Below are 25,553 nucleotides of genomic sequence, written 5' to 3' on the forward strand. Positions count from 1 at the left end.
TGGCAACCCTAGGGGAAAGTCAGCTGCACAGCAGGGGGTTGAAGAGAATGGTTTGATGGCTGCTGGGCCAAGATTGGCAACAATAGTTCCCCAGGAGCCCCATCGTAAATGCACCAAACAATTCCTAAAGATTTTCCAAAACACTACTCTGTTGATAAATTGCAACACTTTGAAGTAGCACCAAAGCTTTAAGATCTCTCCAGCTGTCACCTGCAGACTGGCAACAGCTTGTCTGGAGTGTGCGCAGTATGGCATTGTATCTGTCTGAGGTCCCCCTCTTCCTCCTCCTCCTCAGATCCCACCCCCCCACACACACACACAGCCTCTGCCTAGGGAGCAGCTGACATCATTCTCCTCTCCCAACTGAAAATTCCAACTGCCTTGCGGGGGTGTGTGTGTGTGAGTTTGAGGTGTGGAATGGAGTGTGGTCCAATCAGCTTCCATATGCAAATGACCTTGGAATGCTGGGCGGGACTGCACAAAGCAGCCAGTCAACCCAGCTATTGTCTTCTGAGTGGCAATTTTTCCGGCCTAACACTAAAGGCGGGCATTTTAGAACTTTGGCACCCACTATTCAATTATATATAAGGAGAGATTAGTGAGGTTGCCAATTGCCACAGATTATGCAGCATATTCTGGGGGTATTGCATCTAATGAATTTGGGATTTGTTGTAGAATAGACATTCCAGAATGTTTTTGTTTATTATTATATAAGAAGTCCAAAATTGCTTGGGAAGGGGGAGAGAATTCCTACATATGGGCAAAAGGTCAGTCTTTTGGCTGCAGGAGTTGTTTGCATGAGTTTGCAGTATTATCATCCACACCCATTTCTGCAGAGCAGTAATTTAGAACACGAAATTTTGTCCTTCTTCAGACTACGTTTTGCTGCATGCTTGACTTGCTTCTGATTTTCTTTTGAGTTGATCCACAAGCACTGGAATCTATTTGGGCACAGTTCTTCCTCATGTCTGCCCTCTCCCTGCATTTTCATAGTTGTGAAGTCAGTTTATTTAGTTTTGTACATGCCTTAAACAATCAGGATTTTCAAGGGAAGGTTCTGTTGTCATCAGCAGTGTCATTGGTGGCATCACAGCACCCCCCCTTTTATTTTTTGTGTGCTTGTATCAATATATCAATATAATGGCTGCATTTTTTTAAAAAAAGTCACCAAATATTGTAATAATATGTTGGGATGTTGTAATGATAGGTCAACTTGGTTCTCTGAATTTCTACTAAAAAAAAAAAGTAAGTCTCTACCTCCTTCCCTCACAAAGATAAAAGAAAAAAGGCATATCTTTGCAAAGGAAAGGACTAGAGACTTACTTTTTTTTTTTAGTAGAAGCCTGGGAATTCAGAGAAAAGTGGCCTGGAGGTGTGGGGGAGTGGATAGCAGAAACTTACAGAAACATTACCCATGAGGGAAAAGGTTACTCAAAAATTAGCTTCCAGAAAAAGATTAGGGTAAAAGTGGTATCAAAAGAAACGGGAGAAAAACCTGGATGAAAAAGAAAAAAACGAAGTGAAAAGTAAAGGCATAAAAATGTGTGCATAAATCAAGGGATAAACCAAAGCAGTATGAAGCCTGAACTGTTGGGAAAAACCATGCATAAAAGCCCTAATATAGGATTAGTGCAGTGTTGCCTTATTTCTGCATGTGAATTCAGCCCAAAGAACTTTCTGATCCTCAGCAGGATATCATATTCCAAAACGTTAAGAATGTTCATACTTGGGGTCTCAGACTTGCTCGGTTATTACTAACTAGGTAGGGGAAATCTATGAATAAATATTAATTTTAAAATTGCAAGGTTTTTTAAAAGCCAGAAACTTGAATATTTAACAACAGGGGCTTCTGCGCTTCAGAAGATGCCCCCTAGAGATTACTAGAACAGCAAGCAGGACAACAGAGGTAACATTTCAAAGGCACACTCAGGCCTGTAGCCATGGGGGAGGGTTGGGGGGCAGTGTCCCCCGCAGATGACCCCCCAGCCCTCCCCAGGAGGATGCTAGCCTCCCCTGACCTCTGGGAGCCGCATTGGCAAAGATACATGCCTGCCTCCTCAGCTCTCCCTCAGCAGCAGCGTGGTGGTTGGGCTGGCTGGTGCAGGCGCAGTGAGCCACCAGGGCAGGCCATTAGAGGATGGCCCGCCCTGGTGCCTCACTGCGCTTGCTCCAGCCAGCCCAGCCACCACGCTGCTGCCGAGGAGGCAGGGAGGGCAGCGGATGGCAAGCAGAAAGAGATGTCTCGATGCCTCTTTCTGCTTGCCACCCGCTGCCCTGCCTGCCTCCTTGGCCCTCCTCCCTCTCCATTCCCAGCACGCAGAAGGCTCCTAACCCTCTGCAAATGGGGACGGAGAAGGAGAGCCCACCTGCCAACCCATCAGCCCCCCCCCCCACACACACACCAAAAAATATCTGGCTATGGGGTAGGGCACACTACTCTGCCATGATTTGAATTCAGTGGTCCAGACCCCACTAAAATACATCAATCTGGTGGAGTCAGCTATGTCATTAAACAGAAGAACGTATCAATTTTCTGGACTCCTGAAAACACGGCAGGCATACAATAGAACAAAGTATATAAAAATTAAACATAAGAGTTTCCACATCTGCTGTTTGCACAACCGAAAGTGCCCAGGCTGCAGAAATGCTGAGCAGAAGCATTTGTTAGAAAGAAATGATTGTGGCAACGCTTGCCTGCAATAATTCTCATTCTTTGGAACAAGCACCAGGCAGTACTCACCAGACAGGGATATAGCGGAGGAGATGGCAGCTTTCCATCCAAACAGAAAAGCTCTGCTGGCTGTGAATTCCTTGCTCTCCCCCTAATCCTTGAAATAAACATGAAGACACAGAAATGAAGCTAATGTTATTTATTGGATTAATCCATCTCTACAAAAAGAGGGATTGCGTTTGTTTGAGAGATGGGAGTGGGGATGCGATCTGACTGAGAGCTGACACGTTGCCAAATGAGTCACAGGAGATGCTCTGCTCAATGCAGCCAAGTCAATCTGCTGTTGTATCTTCTCCAACATCTTTGGCAGGCAAAAAATGCACACAATGGACAGGTTAAGCTGCACCACCCATCACATCTCTGTGGATCATTAAAAAACAAAACCTGGGTGTCCAGAGGATTCAGGGCTCAATTAGTAGCTGTGCTTGGCATGCATCTCAGCAGGCTTTGTCTAAGGAAAACAAACCTCTTTCTGAGACATATTTCTTCCAATCAGAGATTAGCGCCGTCACTGGAACCTAATGGCCTGTGTTTGCTGAAGTGCAGGTGGATCCAGCTCTGTTTCCTCAATAGAATGGGGCAAAGAAAGTGGGGTTTGGCAGTACAGACTGGAGGAGCTTTCTGACATCAATGTGTACGTATGTATATGTGAGAGAAGAGGAGACAGAGATGCCTTATTCGTTGAATATCCCAGGGGTTCCTAGTGGGTGATGACATTAACTTGTAAACAGCATTGCTCATGACACTTTACACTTAATCATGAACTTTTATGGGTACAGTAGATTCCGCTAGAACACAAGCTTGTAGAATGTGAATTGGTTTTAATGCAATGGAAGACAACATGTAACACAGCAGCAGCGCAGAAGGCAAAATGTTTGTTTTCTGCATACCATGTGGCATGCCACAATGAAATTCTATGGCAATCATGCCATTTATCAATGACTGAAGCGCAGTGAAGCAGGGAGAGTGAGTAGCCTCACCTCTCTTCTCCTCTTCCATTTGTAACTCCAACCCTTCCACTGCCAGTCAAAGGAAGTAGTTCTTCCTCCATCTTGGCATGAGTATTATATTAAGAATCTGGCTTTTGGGTAACAGTTTACAATTTTTGTTATAAGTTTAACTACTTATAGTGGTAACATTGCGTTTTCTGTGTCTGTACTCAGCCATTTCCCCCCCCTATTGAGGTCAGCTGCATGTACTGTAGGTATCTTTATTAATTAAAGACTTCTGTTATTTTCTTATAATGTGATATAATCATAATAGCGTATTAATATAAAAACTACAGTCACTGTGAACCTAGCTGTTGGAGTAAAAGTGATCTTCGACGTGGTCTCTGTGCTTCACACCCATGGGATCTAGTGCGCACACGCTGGATCGATCGGCATTGTAGCAAGCTCTTTAACGGATTTTCGCGCCCAGACCTCGGGCATGTGCAGGAACCCCACCACGCATGCCCAGAGGGGAGGGTGCGGACATCCCGCCAGTTCCTTTCTTACTGCCGCGTTGGAAAGACCTTTTCTCCGTCGGTCTGTATATATTGTTTTCTGCTGAGGGGGATGTTACCGCTGTACCTCAGTTTGGCCTTCGGGCTCCCCCCCTTCTTTCTTCTCAACTTTATTTTTATGGAGAAGAAGTGGGGCTTTTTTAACCATTGTAAGGGTTGCGGCAGTAAACTTGCTCCACCTGACCGCCACACCCTTTGTATTTTTGTTTGGGGGAATCTCACCGACCTGAGTCCTGTTGGCACTGTGCTCGTTTTTCGAACCAGACAAGGAAAAATCGAGCTGCGCGCCTTAAAGTGGCGCTCCTTGAGTCGGCGTTACACCCTCCCTCAACATCTGAGAAGCCTTCAACATCGACGGCTCCGGCATCGAGGCCGCTTCCATGCTTCAATGCCGCTTCCACGCTTGCAATGCCAGTGGCACTGTGTTCTGCTGGGCACTCTGTACATTGTACTGATTCTGCTGGGCTTGCAAAAATGCCCCCAGTTGGATTGATTGAGCTGTCATTGCCACATTGGCACTGAGTTCTGCTGGGCACTAGTACATTGCACTGGTTCTGCTGGGCTTGCAATTTGCCCCCCTGCATGGATTGAGATTCTGTGCTTTACATTATTCCTGTGGAGCTGGCACTGCCACACTGGCACTGGGTTCTGCTGGACACTAGTATATTGCACTGGTTCTGCTGGGCTTGCAAAAATGCCCCCCCCCCTTCAGTTTCTACTGCAGAGATTCTCTGAGGCTTTGTTCTGCTGGGCTTCTATTACTCTTTTTTGCTGTTTTCCTCTCTCCATTGGAAATAATGGAGGATGGGTACACTTTCTTTGGGGGGCCATAACCCAGACCCCGTAAATCCAATCCCCACCAAATTTGTAGGGCAGGTAGAGGAGAGTCAGCCAGAGATCCCTTGTGAGTTTGGTGTCTCTAGCAGGTCAGCAAGCTGATCTACAGCACCATGGACCTCACAAACTGAACTGGCTTGTTTGCCTCTTAAAAGTTCATGATGGTTCATGAACTGGGCACACCATGAATCATCAACCAAACTGCATTTTCCTGGTTCATACCCATCCCTAGTGCAATTGTTCTATATTGTTTTATATTCTGATTTTATGATCCACAAGGTTTTTTTTTTAAAAAAATGGCAGGATAAAAAACGTATCGATTACTTGAAAACGAAATATAAAGACACTTGCAATGTGGAGACAAACATAGAAATAGCTTCTCTTGGTGAGTGTTTGAAATGGGGAGGGTACAAAATATGCAGATATTTCATAATTATGTGGATTGAACAATTCTATAACTTTTTAATACCCACCCCACAAAACAAATTATTTTAGGCCATGATGACACACTTTGGTCCAGGTTTCCTGGAATGCAACCTGAAGCTCATTTCGTAGGAGCATTTCAATGGGAACAGCATGTATCTCGGTAGCCTGTGTTCAAAAGAGAGAAGGTTCTTGTGAGTGTGGATTGAAACGCAACTCCTATGAGCGGAATGCTCCAGTTGATTCTGTAGTACCCAAATGATCCCATCTGTGGATTTTGGGTGGGGATGGGGAGAGGAAGATAAAAAACACATGTCATGGGATCACTCAAAGACTGTTCAACTGCCAGACAAACGTTCAACTTCAAAGACAGACGTTTAAAACAAAAATGCAAAAACAAAACAGCCTCTCTCTCACGTACACACATGCACATTTAAAACAAAGAAAGAAAACAGATTCAGTGGTTGTGATGCCTTTGTTTGACTCAAGTGAGTTATTCGTAGAAATGCCTACAAAAGCGCTTTACTTTTCCATCAAAAAGCAAGTAATGGGCCCTGACCTGGACAGCCCAGGCAACCCCGATCTCATCAGATCTCGGAAGCTAAGCAGGGTCACCTCTGGCAAGTACTTGGATGGGAGACCTCCTTGAAATACCAGAGGCGGGAGGTGGGGGCAGGCTTTATTCAGCCACCTCTCTGAATATCCTCCAGGCCCCCAGTAGGAGTCAGTCAGTCACCTGAGGTCGCCATGACTTCCAGGTGCACACACATTCACACACGGAGATATGAAAAATACAAAAAACCAAAACCCAACGGCAACTAACAAGGCTTTAAGAGCTACTTTAAAGAGGATATTTCACATGTAGGGCACCATGACTGAGAGTCCTCCTCTGTGCTACTCTCCACCTGGAATCTCATTTTGTCAGCACACGGAATTTAAATTCGAGCTTTCCCAGAAGATGTGGGGATGAACCTCACTAGCTTCTGGAGGGTACATCTTTTGAAACTGGGTATATCTTTTGAAACTGAATCAATGAAAGTTCCTTTGAATCCTTGGACTGGCAACAGTGATAGGGGTACCCTTCTCCTTTCAGAATGACGCAGGAGGACAGCGGGTGCTAGTCAACAAGTGGAGCACCTTCAACAAGGCTCGGCTGGTGTGTTCTGTCCCAGGACCAGATGGCATAGACACATACTTTGATCAACTGGGTAAGAGGGATTTCAGCGTCTCCTTCTGATACTGATTGATTTTTATAGGATTCGCTCCTCCGCTTTTTAGTTGGAAGTCAAGCGCTGCCTCTAGGGACTTTCTTTAACAATATGAGGAGAATAAAATACTATGTCAGTTGCTGACTTACCACCCCTTTATGAGGTCAGTGCCCCAAAATAGTTACCTGATGTTTCCTCAGTGGTCATGAATTGTTAAGAGATGGCCTCCTAATAGTTCTGTTCAAGAACCCATGGAAGCATGAAGGAGGTGACCCTTCCCAGCTTAGGGGAGAAGGGAGGTGAATATATAGATAAGAGAGAGAGATGGCTGAAGAGTCTGGGGGCACCAGTTCTTCCTTTGTGGGGATCTAATATGGGGCAGTAGCCCTGCCGCATTTTAGGGGTGCCTTTTTGCCTGTACTTTTGCTGTACTTTTATATTTGTAAATTAAGAAAATATTACAAATATGCATACGTAAGTCTCTGAAGCACTCTCATTGAAAGGGAACCAACCCAGACAGTCCTGCCAGTAGAACCTCTACTAGCTCAGGGAAGTGGTGGGAGCATGTAACACACATAGCAAAGAAGAGAAATCCCTAAATGATATCTTAAGGTCTATTGATGTGTTGCAACCAGTGTTCCCTCTAAGCTGAGTTAGTGTGAGCTAGCTCACAGTTTTTTAGCCTCTGGCTCACACATTTTTGCCTTGGCTCAGGAAGGATGGCTCCAGAGCAAACTAATTTATGCAGTAGCCAAATCGCTCACAACTTTAATGCCAGTAGCTCACCAAGTAGAATTTTTGCTCACTAGACCCCACAGCTTAGAGGGAACATTGGTTGCAACCTGAAGCTGGCCTCTAGATGGGCCACTGCTTTGCAAGAGTTAGGTGCTGGGAGTAGCGTGTCCAAAGTGGGGCATTTGGATGACATCAAGGCATCAGGCTGTTCTCATTAGGGTGTTTGGAAATCACTGCAACAGACCAAAAGGTTCTACCATCAGTTGTCTCTGATGCCGAAGCCCATAGTCACCTCCAGCAATTGATTCCACTAATGCACTTCAGAAGCACAAGAGAAAGGCCTAATTGATTGGAACAGGATATTAGGTTCTTGAAATATGTTTATGGATAACCTCAAAAGACATTCAGAGTAGATGCATGGAATGCACACTGGAGGAGAGAGCCCATTAAATGTTGTGAACTATTCCTCCTTTAAACAGAGGATGTCTTTCTCCTGAGGACTAAAGATGGGAAGAACCCAGAGGTGTATGCACTTTTTAGCACCATCAGGTGAGATTTTTTGCTTTCATTCACTGGTCCGCTGTACTTCTTGTTGATAATGCTGATTTTTAAAAATAAGTTTTCTGTCAGTTGACTGCAGAATTTTGTAAGAACAAATAGTGGCCTGTGGCGGAACGTGCCTGCTCTGGCCTGCAGACTCTGTTCCGCCCTGCCCTCCTAGGTGTTTCTCCACATCTGGAGAGCATTTTCTTCCACTCCCAGCTCGCCGCCACCACCTGTCTGTTGTACGGAATTGCTCACTGGGAGTGTCAGGACTCCCAGCTTCCCTTCCAATATCTGATGTGTTACATGTGAAAGTGTTTCATAGCTTTAGGGCAATGTTAAAGACTATGTGAGCATTTTCCAGTTTCCTTATTGACATTTGGTAGTGAAACTTTTACACAGACTTAGGGTGATATTAAAAACTGTATGAGTGTTTCCAGTTTTCCAACTGACATTTGGTTTAGTGTCCCTTGAGGTTCCTGTCTTTTGTATATGTTTGCAAGATTCTATATGCTGTAAGATTCTCTTATTTATGCATGATTAAGAATAACGAAACAGACACAGATATAATTATTTGTATTGTCTTTATTTTGGCTATATACAGTATGTTTGTTATTTGCAGCTTGTTCCACTGTATATCTCACTTTTTTGGTATTCCCAGTGGAGTGGTCTGTGTGTGCTCTCCTCTCATGGACTCCACACCCAAGAAAAAGAGACCTCCTTCCTGTTGCAAGGAGGTTTTATCATATCTGTTTCTCCACCCACTGACCCAGCCAGGCCAGGTCAAGGAAGTGTTTCCTGTAGCTTCTTCCTGGAGATTAGTCCTGGAGCCTTGCTAATCTAAAATCCAAACCTCTGCTCCATGCTAGGAGGAAGGGGGAGATCTGGACCCTCCCATTATCTCTCCTCTTAGATCTATTAGCATTTGAACGAAGGTGAGCTGAGGTACATCTGGAAAGTCATTGCACAGACTTCCTCCTTCCATGTCTGTTCTCTGCCCAGAGGGGAAAAAACTTCTAAAACACACAGTGTTTTGCCCAGTGCCAACCTCCCAGGCTTTTGCAAACCTCTGAAGGAAACATACTCTTGAAAGGCTGGTCCTGTGCCTCTCACATAATAGGAAACATATTTAATATACATGTATCACAGGTCTTATAAGGCTGTGATATGATCTGAAATGGGACAGTTATACAAAGTCACCATGTGCAGGCTTCCTTGTGGGCACTTCTGATTGGAAGAAGAATTGCTTGTGCAAGTGGGGTTCTGCCTACACAGTTCCTGGTCTCATCCAGTTGCTAGTGTTGAGCATGCAGACTTCTGGTCAGCAAACCAATGATGACTTAGCTGTTGGAGCAGGAGAGTCAGGTGGCTGAATCTTGAGTTCCGCCATTGTCTCTTCCTTTTGAACAGCTGGTTAGAACTGTTCTATTGGGGCAGTATACATTCAGTTCTGGCAGGCCCGTAGCTACAGCGGGGCATTTGGAGGACTCTCCCCCTTAATTAAAAGCCCAGCCCCCCCAAAAAAAAAACATGCCAGAAACCTTATTTTGGGGGAGTATTCTTTTTGTATCTTGTTATATGTGCATCTGTAGAAACCTTATTTTTGAGGAGAGAGCCTCCCCCAGCCAGCATCACCAAGGCGAGCCCTCAGGCTTCCCTCTCCCTCCCACTGTGGAATCCTAGGGGGGCATCATGGGACCTGGGAAAAGATAGCTCAGAAGACATTTAAATACCTTTTGAGTTTCCTTCTACAGGGGAAGAAAGCTTAGAAGAGTACTCAAGAGTGGCACCTTCAATACATCTCTAACAATCCCCCTTTCTGCTATCCCAGTCCTGCTGTATACCACCTAGGTCATGGTGAGTCTTTCAAAAACATTCCCATAAGCCTTTGGGAAACATGGAAATTAATTGAAGGTGCCACTCTCTCTGCCCTGTCCCTTGAAAGGAAGGGCTATAAACAGGCTCAGAGCCTCCCCCTTTAAAGACAGGCTTTCAGATTAATTCAATTAACTGTAATTTAACTGCCCCCTTAAAAATTGAAATGCCCTCCAAACAAAAAAGTCCTGGTTATGGGCCTGAGCTCTGGCTGTTGCAAAAACATTTAGCAGGATCATGGGAATAAATATGAATACTTTTAGAAGAACTGTCATTCAAAAATATTATCACAGCTTAAGAAAGTGAAGCCCTTCGAGGAAGAAGGGGAGGTTGCTGGACCAAGGGACTTCAGTGGGGACTAGACCAGTGTAAGTGACAAGTGTTTTTTTTCTTCTGAAGCAAATAGTTCCATACATTAATTATGATTGCAGTCTAAGCAAATGAGGAACTGAGAAAAGCATGGTCTGCAGATGCAGCAGGGTGAGCTGGTACAACTCTGAGCAACTTCAGAGGACAGGCCACTCTTCTTATGCTCTCCCATGTCAAAGCTCAGTACAAATAAAAACTTAGTCAAGCTCCATAGATAACATGCTAGTTTTTCACTTAAACGGAATTTTGAAAAATGTAATCCATCACCTTTACTCTGAATCGGTACAGTCCACTCAACCATTTTCCTACCAGCTCATTCGGCTGCATGTGCTGAGCATTCCTTAGTCCCGTTGACAGCTACGTTTCATTTTCAAAATGCCAGCCAAACTCAGTTTGTGGGGTTGAGCAGCCACCTCTTGATAGTTTGTATTTAAGCCCATTTAAATGTACTTTCTGCCCAACAAACTCTAACTGTATCCAAACATCTCTCATTTCAGCAATGTCTTCCAAGGGTTTGCTGTCTGTGTATATCGTATGGCAGACATCTGGGAGATTTTTAATGGGCCGTTTGCCCATAAAGACGGGCCTGACCATCAATGGGCAGCTTATGAGGGCAAGGTGCCCTACCCAAGGCCAGGAGTAGTAAGTATTTGTATTTTGAAAAATATTTGTATGCTGCGGCAGAAGAGGCATGTAGGGTAAGGTTTCCAACTCCTGGTTGGGAATGCCTGGAGGTTTGGGGGGGTGGAGCCTGGGAAGGGCGGGGTTTGGTGAGGGGAGGGACCTCTGCAGAGTATAATGCCATAGAGTGCACTCTCCAAAGTAGCCATTTGTTCTCCAGGAGTACAAATCTCCATTGTCTGGACATCAATTGTAATTCCGGGAGATCTACAGGCCCCATCTGGAGGTTGGCAATCCTAATGCAGGGGTGTAGCGTCATGATACACTTTAGCCCTTTTCAGACATCATAGTCCACACATATCAGGAAACCAGCAACATCACATAGGTCCTCCTGATACGTCTGATAGGGGCAATATGTAGATTTTCAGCTTTGGTGCATGCCCTGAAAAATCAAGGTTTAATGTAGTATGTATAGACCCTGTAAGCATTTGCAAAATCCATGTGTTGCCCCTTTCAGACAACACAGCAACTCTGGCTGTGGTCAGACGTGCCATTTGGCACGGAGGGGAAGCACCCCTATTTCCTCTGGAGGAATTTGACTTGCAGTTGCACGGTCACACATCCCTTTGTGCTGCAGGCTTAGCCCATCGCTGCGTGATCAGACGCCACCTCTGGTGAGTGGTGGTTTTTTGCCTTTCACTTCCCATGTGCATAAATGAAGAATCAAAGCTCTGTGCGGAGGGTTCCCCATGGAGTATGTGGTTATGCGCATACTGCTAAGCGAGGAAAAAAATGCCACCAAGTCGGAATTGGAGTGAGCAGACTATCCCAACAGCTTGAGAGTGTGCTTGAGCGGTCAGACTAGGGAAAATCCGTCCGTGGCCTGTCAGCAAGAGTTAGGACTGGACTTTCCCTGGTGTCTTTTAACTCTGTTTCTGTGACGGGGCAGCACAGGGTGCCGACGACTGTGAGACCTTTCCCAGATGTCACTGTCTAATCATGCCCTTTAGATCCATCAGGCATTCAGAGCTATGTCGGATCTAAAGGCACGTCTGACCTCAGCCTGCGTGTATCAGGAAGATGGGAGGTAGGTTTTCCCTCCCTAATTTTCGGTTATAGTTTGTAGTACTTTGAAAAAACCAATAAAACACTCCCCCTCGGGGGATTTAAAAAAAAAAAAGGAAGATGGGAGGTAGGCATGGTTGGCAGGTTACCAGTTTGTGCAGCCAGTTTGGTGTAGTGGTTAAGAGCACGGACTCTAATCTGAGAGAACCTGGTTTGATTCCCCACTCCTCCACATGCAGCTGCTGCAGTGTTCCCTCTAAGCTGAGTTAGTCTGAGCTAGCTCACAGTTTTTTAGCCTCCGGCTAAAACATTTTTGTCTTAGCTCAGAAAGGATGGCTCCAAAGCAAACTGATTTATGCAATAGCCAGATTGCTTACTTACAGCTTTAGTGCCAGTAGCTCACAAAGTTTTTTTTTTTTTTAATATATTTATTGGGTTTTTATGCATTAAACAACACACACATAACACAACAACCAACATACATCCCTGCATCTATTAAGCCCTTGTACACTTAGACAAGATCAAATAACACATTTACCTATATATCCATCCTGGACAAGATGGACCATTAGTCTGACCCAGCAAGGATCTCTTATTGAGTTAGCAACCTCCAAGTGGGGCCTGGAGCTCTCCCAGGATTACACCTGATCTCCAAACTACAGTAGTCCATTCCCCTGGAGGAAATGGAAGCTTTGGAGGGCAGTCTCTCAATCTTTCAAAGGGAAAAGAGCTGAAATGTAGTCAGACACAAGTCCTGATTGTGTTTGACAGGGGTGCAGTGGAACTACCTGCTGGATGGTTCATGCTCTGTGGGCTTACAGCTTTTTCATACATTCCTGATTATCCAGCGGGAGGCCCACGTACCCATGGTAGGCTGACCCCACTCCTAGTCCCGTGGGAAGGGCGGCCCCAGACATTTTCAAATGCCACTCGACCAAAGCGGGGTTTGACTTTGGACAGCAGTTGTGACCCTCATGTTAAACTCTAAACAACTACAGAGGCTGCTCTCTTGGCGGCTTCACTTGTTGGTGTGCCTGGATTGACGATAAAGAACTCACGGAATCTTAATGGTTTAACTTGTTTGGTGCTTAAAGGGATGAACGAAACCTTTAAAGCTTTGGGTGATTTACTGCAAGACCTTAAGGCTACAGAGAAAGCCACCATTCAAAACCGGATGGCTATTGATTACTTGCTTCTAAAACAAATCATGGATGTGAAGAATTTGAAGGGATGTGCTATTTAAATCTCAGTGATCATTCACGATCCATTGAGTCACACACCACAAAGCTTCGAGACTTGACTAAGAAAGTTACAGTAAGTGAAGGATGGCTAGGAGACTGGGTTAGATGACTAAGCACCTGGTTTCACAGTTTGGGGTCAAGCTTTAAGTTTGCCCTTGGGTATTCTAAGGCATTAAAACCCTCTGAAGTCGCTTTCCTCCCCAAAGTTCACCAGGGAGGGAACCACCCTCAAATTTCCAGGAATTACCCTGAGGCAGAGTAGGCAACCCAGCTGTTTCCATGCTAAATGTACTCCATTCTAACATCTCATTCTGATGTCATTTACATCCACTTGTAAATCAAAGCCTTTTTCCCTGTTAAGTGTGTACAAGACTGCAGCCTTAAATACTGAAGAGCTACTTGGTGATTAATAACTAGCAGTATTTTAGGGTTTAGGAGATGCGAGATTTAACTGTGAACTCCTTTCAAGTGAACAAACAAATTAGCTGTTGGGTGGGGGAATCTAGCTTAATAAAGAAAAATACCCCATTGATTTACAGGCGCTCAAGCATCCATGAGTTGGTTGGCAAACTGTTTTCTGGCAGACCAGTATAAGGCCTCATGCCAAGACCATAATTCAAGTTGAAAGTTGTAATTGGTTAGATTTGCATTCCCAGAATTCTAGTCAGGAAGCTGATGCTTCTGATCTGTACTCCCAAACCAAGGCGTTGTAAGAGAGCCTCCCCTTGCCCCCAGTCAGAGAGACAGCTCAGAAGACAGAAGTATGGTCCAAGAACAACCACAATCAAACAAAAGCAATACTTATGTCCTCAAAAGCTCTATTTTCAAGATCTGGAAAGCTTGCACAAAGGATTGGATTACAGTTGAAAAAATGAATTCTCAAAGTATGCAATGTAAATTAGATATTTTCAGTTTTGAGTATGTCAGACATAATTAAACGTCTGAGTGATTCTAAGAGCCTGTATTGGGGCCTGTGCTGTTTGGGTAATGATCTTATACAGTGATCTTTCAGGGGCTTCTGGCTGTTTTTTTGTTGGAGAGGGAGTGCTGGACTAGATGAGTCCTTACTCATCTAGTTCTAGTTTTGTAAAGATGTTTTGTAAAGATGGAACCTTAGTGGATTTTTTTGTGGGGTCTGCTGATCCTGCCGCCCTAACAGATGAGCTGCATGAGGAGGACCAAGATTTGTCTGAAATGCTGTACCTTCTCCTTGTTATTACCAGTGCCCCAGCAAAACCACCAACCAACCAAGCCGGCAGTACTCCTCCACCAAGGATTACCCTGACGAGGTTCTCCACTTTGCACGTGCCCATCCACTGATGAGCAAGCCTGTGTACCCGCTACATCGTCAGCCTGTGCTGGTGAAAACCAACCTGCAGCACCGCCTACGGCAGATAGTGGTGGATCGTGTGGAAGCTGAGGATGGGCAGTACGATGTCATGTTCATTGGCACAGGTGTAATGTTGAATGCTGATAATGAAGAATGTTAGGCCTTAGCGCTGGTGGAGGTGTTGCATCTCCTGGGGCTAGCAAGACTCCTTAGATGTGTTGGGCCAATTGTGATTATGTCTAAAGGCAATTCTTCCTCTACATTACTGTACCATTTATGTGCGTAGGGGGCTTGTCGATGCAAACAGGTTCTGGAAGAAGTACCAATAAGTCCTGGGTGAAGTGAAGCCTGGTAAATGTAGGGTGGAACCCTGAGCACTTCAGCAAAGCCTTCTGTTGTCTTACAGAACTGCTTCTGATGTTTCTCAAGCATTTTCTCTTCTCTTTAGGTTGGCTTTTCAATTTCTCCCACTGTTCACCTTTTTAATGTGCATTCCTCTGTGAGTGTTTGTCTTTTTTTTTTTTTAATCCAACAAAAAGACAGCAGGAGTGGTGGGGAGGGGGAAGAAATGTTGAACACAAGAGGATACAGGGGAAGATGACACCAATGTGGGGGAGGAGATTCAGAAACTCACCCCTTCTATCCACACACAGTGGGCAGGCCCATTTTCATTACAGTCGTCCCCAAAAGGTGAAACAAAAGCAGGTTTGGAGGAGAGAGAACTGAGGGCAGGACAATGTCTTGCTGAGCACTACTGAGAAATAACGTGTGGATGATCCACCGAAAAACTGTTATTGTTCGGCTGCAAAACCAGACCTGAAGTTCTCTGTGGAAGCAGCCCATGTTAGTATTTGCCTAGGTGCAGGCAAAGGAAGAGTGTTTCCAAGGTCCAAAGCTGGAGAGAGGGAAGCCCAATAGTTTTAAGAGTCTCTCCAATCACAATTTGTCCTAAGGAGCCAGTGGTAGTAGGACCTCTTTCTTTTCAGAAATCCATGTTTCTTTTGTTAATACTATTGCCTTTCCACTGAACAGTTATAAACAAAAATAATTCAAAAACGGGGGGGGGGGGAATGTTCGTGGACATGCAATACAGCCTGTACTGTAACCTGGAGTCAAATCTATTCTTGACTTCCGAGATGACACTTTGTGTGTTCTATTTGTTTGTACTGCTTTTCCTTCAGTGTGATGTGATCCTCAAGGAAAAGCAACTGTCCATCTATGTTTGTGAACGTATCTGTCTATGGCAGAGAAGAACAGTTCCAGGAGCAGACTCTTGCCTCTGTCTGGATGCTGGGAGCCCAGAGAGATGGTTCTGTTTTCAGTGCGCTCTTTCTTTTCTTCTCCATATCTAGATGCTGGCTCAGTACTGAAGGTCATAGCCCTTCAAAGAGGGAATTTTGCAGCAGCTGAAGAAGTAATTCTGGAAGAGCTCCAGGTGTTTAAGGTGAAGTGAAAAAGCATCACATGTACAAACTGGCATGGACCACATATAAGAGTCAGATTAGACGCTGAGGAACTAACTTGCGCAGTGCCACCCAGTGTATTCAGGGCCAAGCTGCGTGGACTGTGAACCTTGGGTCCATTAGACCAGAGGCTCTTCCTTGGTTTAAAACTGTGGTCAGAGCTAGCCATTCAGTAGTATAGGCAAGAGGATTGACAGTGTTTCCCACAGGACATTTCTTTCTTTCCAATATTAATAAAGGTCTCTTCCTGCTCGGGGGGCGGGGGGGGTACATGCCCTTCTGTGTCTGTGTGAGGAGCTGAATAACCCTATACAGATATAAGACATTCAGGACAGAAGTTTGCAGCTGTGGAATAGGGTCAGGGGTCACTTTGTAACAGCTGAGAGGCCATTTCTGTTTCTCCCTTCAGGCAGCAGTTCCTATTACTGAGATGGAAATTTCCGTTAAACGAGTGAGTAATGAATGGCTTCTTTACTTCTTTACGGGACAAGAGTGGTGTGGGGGAAGCACTGTGCAGAGAGGTGTTGACTGCCCACAGAACTACTGCAGATGATAGCAGTAGAGTGCAGCGGGCTGTATTGTTGAGGAACGCTCTATCTAAAGTTACCGCCAAGGGGCCATTTGCCTGATCACAGCCACTTGCTTACCAGGAGAGGTTCCTGTCTGTATGATAGGCATTGGCAGTCCAGCAGGAGAGAGAGAAAGTCACTGGCCTGAGGACCTAATTAAATGTTCCATTATTCTTGCATCCCCTTTGAGGATTGTCCATCAGATGTACATTGCAGAATATGTGCTTGAATCTTTATTTTCAGGAGCACAAGGCCCTATTTTGGATGAGGATTGTGGTACACGGGGAAAAGGGGCTTAAGCATTTCTGCCCTGTGATTTTCCTGAAACACCTTGGGGAGATGCTGCTTTCTCTGCTGGGGAGACTCACATATACTGATAGCTACGTGTAAGTTTCCCTAATGGGTCAAATAGTAGCTCCTCAGGGGAATGGTGCGGGGGAGGGAAGGCTGAAGCCCCTTTTCCATGTGTGCTGCTGTTCCAGTCCAGATCAAACTGGGACAAAAGGGGGGGAGGACTGAACCTAGAAACCTGGGATCCAGAACCTGAAAAGGTTAGTCAAATAGAAAAGAGGGCCAACAATAAAAGCTTAATATATCTGTAGTATATAAAAAGATACATGTATTTATTAACAAAGAATGTAAAAATATATAGGGGCCCAATCACACCTCATGTAAAAATACCAGAATCTAACACACAAGGGCTAATGGACTTGACCTGACGCGTTTCGGCCTGCATAGGCCTTCTTCAGAGGTCAAACACAGTGAGGAACATATTAGCTTATATAATAGTACAGTACAATCATACAGATATAAAATATAAATACAAGAAGGACCAGATGAAAATTGCTGTAAAAATAGAAAAATTGGAAATTAAATACATACAATAAAATAAATAAATTATAAGTACATTCTACTAAAAAACATATTGACTTGCTTCCAAAATGCCACCAGGCACAGAATAAAAGTACACATGAGGCCTCCAAAGATGCAATCACATGCCAAGGAGTGTTTCACTGGTAATAATTCTAAAAACAAAAATATAAACCAATGCATTCTACAATTTTAAAACTTAATTCAGAAAGTAATTAATAAAGAAAATAATGTTGTTACTTCTGGTCCAGAAAGTGCCTTCCTATGATTGTTTAGCCAAAGTGTCCTCAGTAGAATTGTTCTTAGGCAAAGATCAGTGCTGATCAAGTAAAAATGCGGGAACTTTGTATCAGGTAAAGGATGATGCAGTCCTTGTAGAGTGCCTTGAACTAGTCATGTGATTGCACATCTCACATACAGCATAACATGAATGCCAATAAAAGTTGAACTGGACCTTTCCAGAGTAGAAAAATGTCATCCAAATATCTCTTAAATATGATGATGTTCTGTTTGCATTAAGGATGAATTGATTTTCAAATCTATTCATAAAAAGATTTGCCAATTCTGGTGCAAATTTGCACCCCATTGCAGTCCCAGACACTTGCCAAAGAATTTTTTTCTCAAATTGAAAATAATTCCTTTTCAAACAGATTTCAGCTATATGGCATAAAAAGAAAGTGGGAGGACTAGTATCACCTTCCCTCATATCAAGTGTAGTACCTCTAGGGCCTCATTGTGTGGTATGTTAGTATATAGCGATACCACATCCAGAGTGACAAAGAGCATATCCTCATGTTCCATCCTGATCTTATTAATGTGTCCCAAAAAATCCATAGTGTCCCTTAGGTATGTATTAATTTTTGGGATGAAGGGTTTTAAGAATTCATCCAAATAACTGGCTAATGGTTCCAAAATGGACCCACATCCCGAGACTATGGGTCTGCCAGGAACAGGCAGTATGCCTTTGTGGATTTTGGGTAAGAGAATTGTGGGGTTCTATTTTCAGATTGTAGAAGGAAGTGGATCAGGGCCTCATCCAATACTGTAATAATCTCCTTCCTAATTTTCTGAGTGGGGTCCTCCTTGCTTACACTATAATGTAGGGTATTATTAAGTTGTCTATTCGCCTCCATAATATAGTCTGTTTTATCCCATATAACAAAAGCACCCACCCACCCCCGTCTGCCGGCTTAAAAATAACATCCTCTAGGTTATTCAAACTGTTCAAAGAGATTTTTTTCTGCTCTCTTCAGATTGTGCCAGATATTACTATTGGTATCATACATTTTATTTATATCCTCCATAACCAACTCCTGAAAGGTTAAGACTCTACGGTTTTGGGAGGATGGATTGAAGGTGGATTTCGGTTTAAACTTTACCACCTGCCCAATAGGTTGATCAGTATTATTCTTAAAAAAATCAGTCAGTCTTGTCTTTCAAAAAAGGTGTTGGATCTCCATCATAAGTTTGAAATCATCATGCCAAGGGGTGGGGACAAAAGAGAGTCCTTTTTTCAGAACAGACATTTCTGATTCTGTAAATTGTCCTACCTGTTTGTCTTCTGTATTTTCTTTTTGTGGAATATTCTTGGCTCCTGTTTCTCCTGTGTCTTGTTCTCTCGGTCTAAAAACATTTGTGGCTAGAAGTAGTGAGTATTGAGGTACTGGATTTATTGGAATTCCATCTGTTGAAGCTGGTAGAAGGAGTCTCATCACCAGAATCACTCCTTTCCTGCTCTGAACTAGTATTGATAGTAGTATTAAAAGAAACTGGCTTTCTTTTTGTGTTCTTCCTATAGTTATCATTCCAATCATAAACCCTGCCCTCCTCATAGTCTCTAAGGTCTCTCTGGAATTTTTTTAATTTAACCTCCTTGATGGTAGCGAATTCCTTTTCTATATTTAAAATAGCCAATTTCTCAGAAAAAGGCTTCTCACCCAAAGTTTTGTTAACATCCATTCTCAAAATTTCTATTTCTTGCGGCAATCTAGAGCTCTCAGTCTTAGCTGTCTCTATTAAAAGAGCCATCAAATCGTAAGAACATTTGTTCATGATATCATACCATTTCTCCTTAAATTCTGAATTGTGTGGGAACATGCCTGGTTGTTTCTTAATCCTTAACCCTCTAGGTATAATTTTGTTTCTTAGATAGTCACACAAAGCTCCTGAATGTAGGTCTATTTTCATTTTTCTAAAACTCAAATTCTCAAATTTATTCCAACCACTGCTATCATTTGAAGTAGCCCTTGTGTTGAAAAACAAAGGTTGTTGTAATAACTAGGCTATCTGATCTTCTGTATAGCTAAAAGACCCTGAATTTTTCTGTTTTTTACAGCAATTTTCATCTGGTCCTTCTTGTATTTATATTTTATATCTGTATGATTGTACTGTACTATCTATCTCTTTTATCTTGCATAGACCTTTATTGGCATAATACTGTACTATTATATAAGTCAATATGTTCCTCACTGTGCCAGTCCAGATCAGTCCAGATCAAGCCTCCATATGTTTGGGGATTAAGTCCCCCACAGGGAATTCCTGGTACGTGTCTGAAAAGGAGTACATAGAAATACATCTGGCAGCCACAAGGACTTTATAACATGTGAATTAGCCCTTAGTTACCCATCCCACTGAGACTGTAGTGGTTAAGAGCCTGCAGGACTCTAATCTGGAGAACTGGGTTTGATTCCCCCACTCTTCCACATGAAGCCACCTGGGTCACCTTGGGCCAGTCATAGTTCTCTCAGGCCTTTCTCAGCCCCACCTACCTCACAGGGTGTATAATCAAAAACCTCTTTTTACTCCTAGATTCATGCATAACTTTGCCAGTGTGCCTCTGCAATGTTCTGCCACATTCATTTGTGTCCCTGGATTCTCCAAAAAGTTTGGGGTTCCCACATATATCTATCAATTTATTTCACTGTACTCTAGATACTGTAGCCTCCATGAATGTTGTTGTCACATCTGGGGGTGTCCCCTAGCTTTGGAGGGGCATTTGCCGTGGTTGCTGAGGGTATTGGAGAGAAGCGAGAGCCTCAGATATGAAAGGGTAGGAGAGTTCCGTCACTCTTCTAGACCCTTTCCTTGGGGTCGACAGCCGCCTCTGGTTCTCTCTCGCTGGCTGAGCCAGTCACCTCCGAAATCCTCCCTGACTCTCTTGGCTTCCCTCCTTTTATCCTCCTCCAGTCCCTAGGTAATCCCTCCCCTTTCCTTCCCTAGTCTCGGATTGTGCCCTTCCCCTGTCCGTCACCTTTCCTATCATCCCTATTGTGGGGTTCTCGCTTAGTCCCGCCCTCCTGCAATTCCTCCATGATCCCACCCTGAGTCGGGGAGCCCAGGGGATTGGCCGCTTCCGGCAAGCCCAAGGAGCCCGCCGCCATCGCCTGCAGCGTCTCCGCACCCGCTTCCCCTGGTAAGCCTTGTCTCCTCCCGTCGCATCTCACTCGGGGCCGTGCACGTCCTCCTGGCCTTGGAGGCTGCAGAGAGGAGCCTGTCGTTGCCCTTTCCCCCCGTCGTCTTTCTCTGAGAAGGGAGTGGGGGAGGGCCTCCAAGGACTCCTGTCTGCCCGCTGGATCTCCGGCCCAACTGCCAGTTGCTGGGTGCCTCTTTGTCCCTCGAACCTCTCTCCCAAGGAGCCTCGCCCTCCAGGGAGCACTGAGGGTCCAGTGCGGGTCGTTACCTAATTTCTTTCTACTGGTCCAGTAATGAATTGGGAATATGCCCAGCTTATTTATTTATGTTGTAACCTGCCTTTCTCCCCAGTGGGGACCTTGCTCTCTTCTTCCATTTTTTTCACCACAATAACCCTGTGAGGTAGGTTAAGCCGAGAGTGTGTGTGACTGGCCCAAGGTCACCCAGCAAGCTTCCATGGCAGAGTGGGGATTCAAACCAGGGTCTCCCAGATCCTAGTCTGACACTCTAACCACTACACAACACTGGTTCACAGAACTTAGACAAAATGGGGGTTGTTTTGGAACATAATCAGACAAATAATCATAATAGACTGGAACCCAGGGGTTCAGGAGGAGCTTCTGCTGAAAAGAAGTGTATGCACTAGCCTCAGCTCTGATTCACTTGTTGTCTTGAGAGAAGCAAATGAAAATCTTGGTCAGGCAGTGAGATCTCAGCAGTTTACTACTCCTTGCTTCCTTTGTTCTGACAGCAAATGCTCTATGTGGGCTCCCGGGTGGGGGTTGCCCAGGTGAAACTGCATCAGTGTGAGACCTATGGCACAGCCTGTGCAGAGTGTTGCCTGGCACGAGATCCTTATTGTGCCTGGGATGGCCTCTCTTGCACCAGATACCAGGCATCAGGCAAGCGTCGCTTCCGCCGGCAAGACATCCGTAACGGGAACCCCGTGCACCAGTGCCTCGACCAGAATTTGACAGGTGAGAGAACTTGATCATACAAGCCCTGTCCAAAGACTGTACTGAAGATAGGATGGGTCAGCTTGACATGGAGGGAGGAATACTTCATATTCTACATGGCTCTTGAAAACATGGGAAGGATGAAAGTGGCAACACCTGGGCTACCTGGTATCAGCTAAGGCTATCGTATAGGTATGCCACACAGAAACTTTCATGTATTTTCCCGGTACAGGGTCTAAACATTTGGTTTGAAATTCTGTTCTTAGCTGAGATATGGGGCAACATGTCCACTGGCCTCTCACAAGTAAACTGGGGGGCAAGCAGTGATGGATGGGCAAAGGTCCTGCCCCTTTGTGAAATACACCAATCCCCTTTAGTCCTGTTTGGATGTGAGAGCAGCTATCAGCCAGTCAGGATCCCTGGAAAGGCTGGAGAAGCCAGACCGGTGGTGGTGGTGGGGAGTGAGAGAGAAAAAGCTGTTACACTGTCAGCTCAGGAAGAGAGGGTCTGAGCCTTCAGAGAAAGAGAGACTGGAGTGATCCTGTCTCAGATTTTATTTTGTGTGCAAGCAGGCTAAACTAGTGAATGTGTGGAGACAGGGTCTGTATCTCCAGAGTTTTAGTTGAGAAAGAACCTGTCATAGGAGACTTTGGAAGTCTCAGAGACTGTCTTTTGTGATTAAGCAAGCTAGCTTGGGGAAGAGACTGTTATCTGTCTTGAAACCCAATTGTTGATGGAAACTATTGAAAGATTTGTGGTTTCTGAGAGGAGCTCACATTTATACTGTGAGAAAGCTGAGGTGGAGGGAAGGCCAGTAATTCACCTCAAGAATACAAACTTGGCTGATAAGTGTTCCATACTCTCCAAAAATCAGCTGTAGCCTTATAAATGAACGGGTCCAGGCAGACTGTGTTACACCTGTGAATAGTTTTTATCCTCTTTTCAGAACCACCTTATTCTCCTATCCTTGGAAGTAAATAAAAGTGACTGTTCTTTTTGTTTTCCTCATGGGTGCTGAACTTATTTTATTCAGAAGATACTTGGGTTAAGTTTGTAAATCATAGGGTTTGGATAGATAGGTCAAGGTTTACATCATGCTACCTGTTTAAACATTATTATTTAAGATCCCAACCTTCGTACAAGTACATTGTGATTTATTATTATTATTATTATTATTATTATTATTATTATTTTGTAATTCTGAGTGTGATTTATTATTATTATTATTATTATTATTATTATTATTATTTTGTAATTCTGAGCATAGTCCCTTTCTTGCACATGAAACAGGGTTGCTCTGCCCTGAAGAGCCACCCAATGAGTTGCTGATGGGGCAAGGGTTTGAACCCAGATCCCCCCATGTTCAGCACCAACATTTAGTCAGTTGGGGGCAACAGTGATCCCCTGTGAGGGAAATGGATGGCTTCTGCTGACCACTCATCACTTATATGGGCACTCATGTTTCCGTAGTGGATGACTTTGACAAGACGGCAGAAAAGGTGGTGTATGGGACGGAACACAACAGCACCTTCTTGGAATGCATCCCTAAGTCTCCCCAGGCCACAGTGCAATGGTTCGTGCACCGATCCCCGGAGGAGTTCAGAGATGAGGTGAGGCAGGTGCCCTTTTCCATTTTCTCACCTTCGTTACATCTTTTTCAATAGGGAATTTTTATAGGTTCTTTGAAGAGGAATCTGTTCTCCTGCAGTAAATCCATATCAAATTCAATTATTCCACTGCTTCTTTTGGATGCTTTTTTCTGGCAGATGACGCTTCTTCTGCCATGGTGTTACAACAATGGGGAAAGCTTTATTATGTACTAGGAATAAGGCCTGTTGTGGAAGTAAATACAATGAGCTCTAGAAGGAGACTTTGGGCGGGTGCCCTGGCCTTGGGCACTCAGCGTCAATTTGCTGTGGCAACCTCAGCAGGGTATAATGACACAGAGCTTACCGTTTTCTCCAAGGGAACTGCACTCTGCCCTCTGAAGACCAGTTGTAATTCTGAGTGATCTCCAGCCCTCACCTGGAGATTGGCAACAGTGGTTCCCCAGGAGGAAATGGCTGGTTTGAGGGGTAGAGTCTATGGCATTGTACCTATCTGAAGACCCACCCCTCCTCAAACCCCACCTCTCCAGGCTCCACCCCTCAAATCTCCAGGAATTTCCCAACCTGGAGGTAGCAACTCTATCGCCTTCCCAGCCAACCATCAACCTACCATTATCTACCCCTCTGACTTCAGGTTTCCATCTCCTCTCCCCTCCCTGCAGCCTCTGCTAGGAAAAGTACAGTCATTATCCACAGTCGGGACCAAAGCAGCTCACATCATTCTCCTCTCCCCCTTTTGATCTGCACAACAACCCTGTGAGGTAGGTTAGGCTTGAAAGTCTGTGACTGGTTGGAAATCTCCCAACCTAAATCAGGCTACCATGTGCATGGGATTATGTTTGTTGCCCAGAATTTACGTTTGATAGCACAGACCTGGGGAGGACCTTGGGGGAAAAACACATTGTATAGTTATGTTCCCAGAGCCTAATTGCCTTGAATTGAAAGTGCTTGGGCAGTCGCTACTAAAATGTGAATCAACTAACGAGAACACTTGATAATAGGGGGCTGGGGACAGGCACACCAGTGTCACACTGGTGCACATCCCTTCAGGCAAAAAAACGGAAAGTGATATTATAATTTCAGGAGTAGTGCTCTAGGATTCACCCAAAACTCATAGAGTTTTGGCAAATCCTAGAGCGTCGCCCCCACTGCCATAGTGTCCCTTTCAGGTTTTTGCTGGAAGTGACACCACCTACCAACAACGCCCATTTCCTCCCACCAGCCTGTGAAGTGCTAGCAAGGAAGAATGGAAATGGCCAGAAGGTCTCCCACTGTAGCAAGAGGCCTGACCCTCCTGCTTGAGTGGGAGAAGAAAAGTACACATTTCTCCTGAAGCTTTCTAATGAGGCTGCAGATAATCCTGAAGTGCCACCAGAGACGAATTAGTCTGAATCATCCTGCCCAGATGTTGATAGCCAGTTTGGTGTAGTGGTTAATTGCGCGGACTCTAATCTGGGTGAACCAGGTTTGATTCCCCACTCCTCCACTTGCACCTGGCTGGATGACCGTGGGCAAGCCATAGTTCTGATAAGAGCTGTTCTCGAAAAAGAGCAGTTTCTGTCAAGAGCTCTCTCAGCTCCACCTACCTCACAGGGTGTCTGTTGTGGGGAGAGGAAGGGAAAGGAGTTTGTAAGCCGCTCTGAGACACCTTTGGGTAGTGAAGGGTGGGGTATAAATCCAATCTCCTCCTCCTCTTCCTCTTCTTCTTTTTCTTCTTCTTCTCTGTGTACTTCTCTTTGGCTTGTATTACATCACATGCTTTTTCTGTGCAATCTCTCTTCTATTTCCCTTCTTCGTTAAGCTTCTTTGCTTTGTCTGCTTGTTGTCGCTTGAGGAGAAATTCTTGAATTAAAACTGAAAGCAAAGAAGCCCACGTTCCTGCCGTGTGAGGTCTCTGCCTTCTTTTCCCAGAGTTTAGCAGGCCAGGGCAATTCCCAGGAAATTGGGTTGAAATGGTAGACTGGAAGGAGTGATAATAGTGTACATTTGCGGGATGTCTCTAGAGCAAAAGGGGCATAGAAGTGTCTCGCCAATAAACACAGCTGGTTTGTTGTTGTTAAAGACGGCTAAGAGTCGGTCAGGATTGTTCTGGTGTCGTACAGTGTGAGTAGAGTGTCTGATCTCTCCCCAGCTCCCCCCCCCCTTCCGCACACCCTCCCAAAGCTTTCTAAAAGACCACACAGAGCAATGGAATG

General features: G+C 44.7%; 1 protein-coding gene and 1 long non-coding RNA gene across 2 annotated transcripts in view; one reads left to right on the forward strand and one right to left on the reverse strand.

Annotated features, from left to right (window-relative positions):
• The window catches only part of LOC107115927, an 11,695-nt gene extending 8,861 nt beyond the window's left edge, over positions 1-2,834 (reverse strand). The window contains exon 1 of the long non-coding RNA XR_001482690.1: positions 2,741-2,834. This is a non-coding gene — a long non-coding RNA (uncharacterized LOC107115927). The remainder of the gene's footprint in view (positions 1-2,740) is intronic.
• The window catches only part of SEMA3G (semaphorin 3G), a 134,431-nt gene that overhangs the window by 105,695 nt on the left and 3,183 nt on the right, over positions 1-25,553 (forward strand). The window contains exons 8-15 of the mRNA XM_015417724.1: positions 6,589-6,703; positions 7,918-7,987; positions 10,723-10,867; positions 14,376-14,607; positions 15,835-15,926; positions 16,355-16,396; positions 21,547-21,772; positions 23,222-23,361. Of these exons, the coding sequence (XP_015273210.1) occupies positions 6,589-6,703; positions 7,918-7,987; positions 10,723-10,867; positions 14,376-14,607; positions 15,835-15,926; positions 16,355-16,396; positions 21,547-21,772; positions 23,222-23,361 (1,062 nt within the window). The remainder of the gene's footprint in view (positions 1-6,588; positions 6,704-7,917; positions 7,988-10,722; positions 10,868-14,375; positions 14,608-15,834; positions 15,927-16,354; positions 16,397-21,546; positions 21,773-23,221; positions 23,362-25,553) is intronic.

The sequence above is a fragment of the Gekko japonicus genome, unplaced genomic scaffold (genome assembly GCF_001447785.1).
Source record: "Gekko japonicus isolate JY-2015 unplaced genomic scaffold, Gekko_japonicus_V1.1 scaffold97, whole genome shotgun sequence".
NCBI classification, from domain to species: domain Eukaryota; kingdom Metazoa; phylum Chordata; class Lepidosauria; order Squamata; family Gekkonidae; genus Gekko; species Gekko japonicus.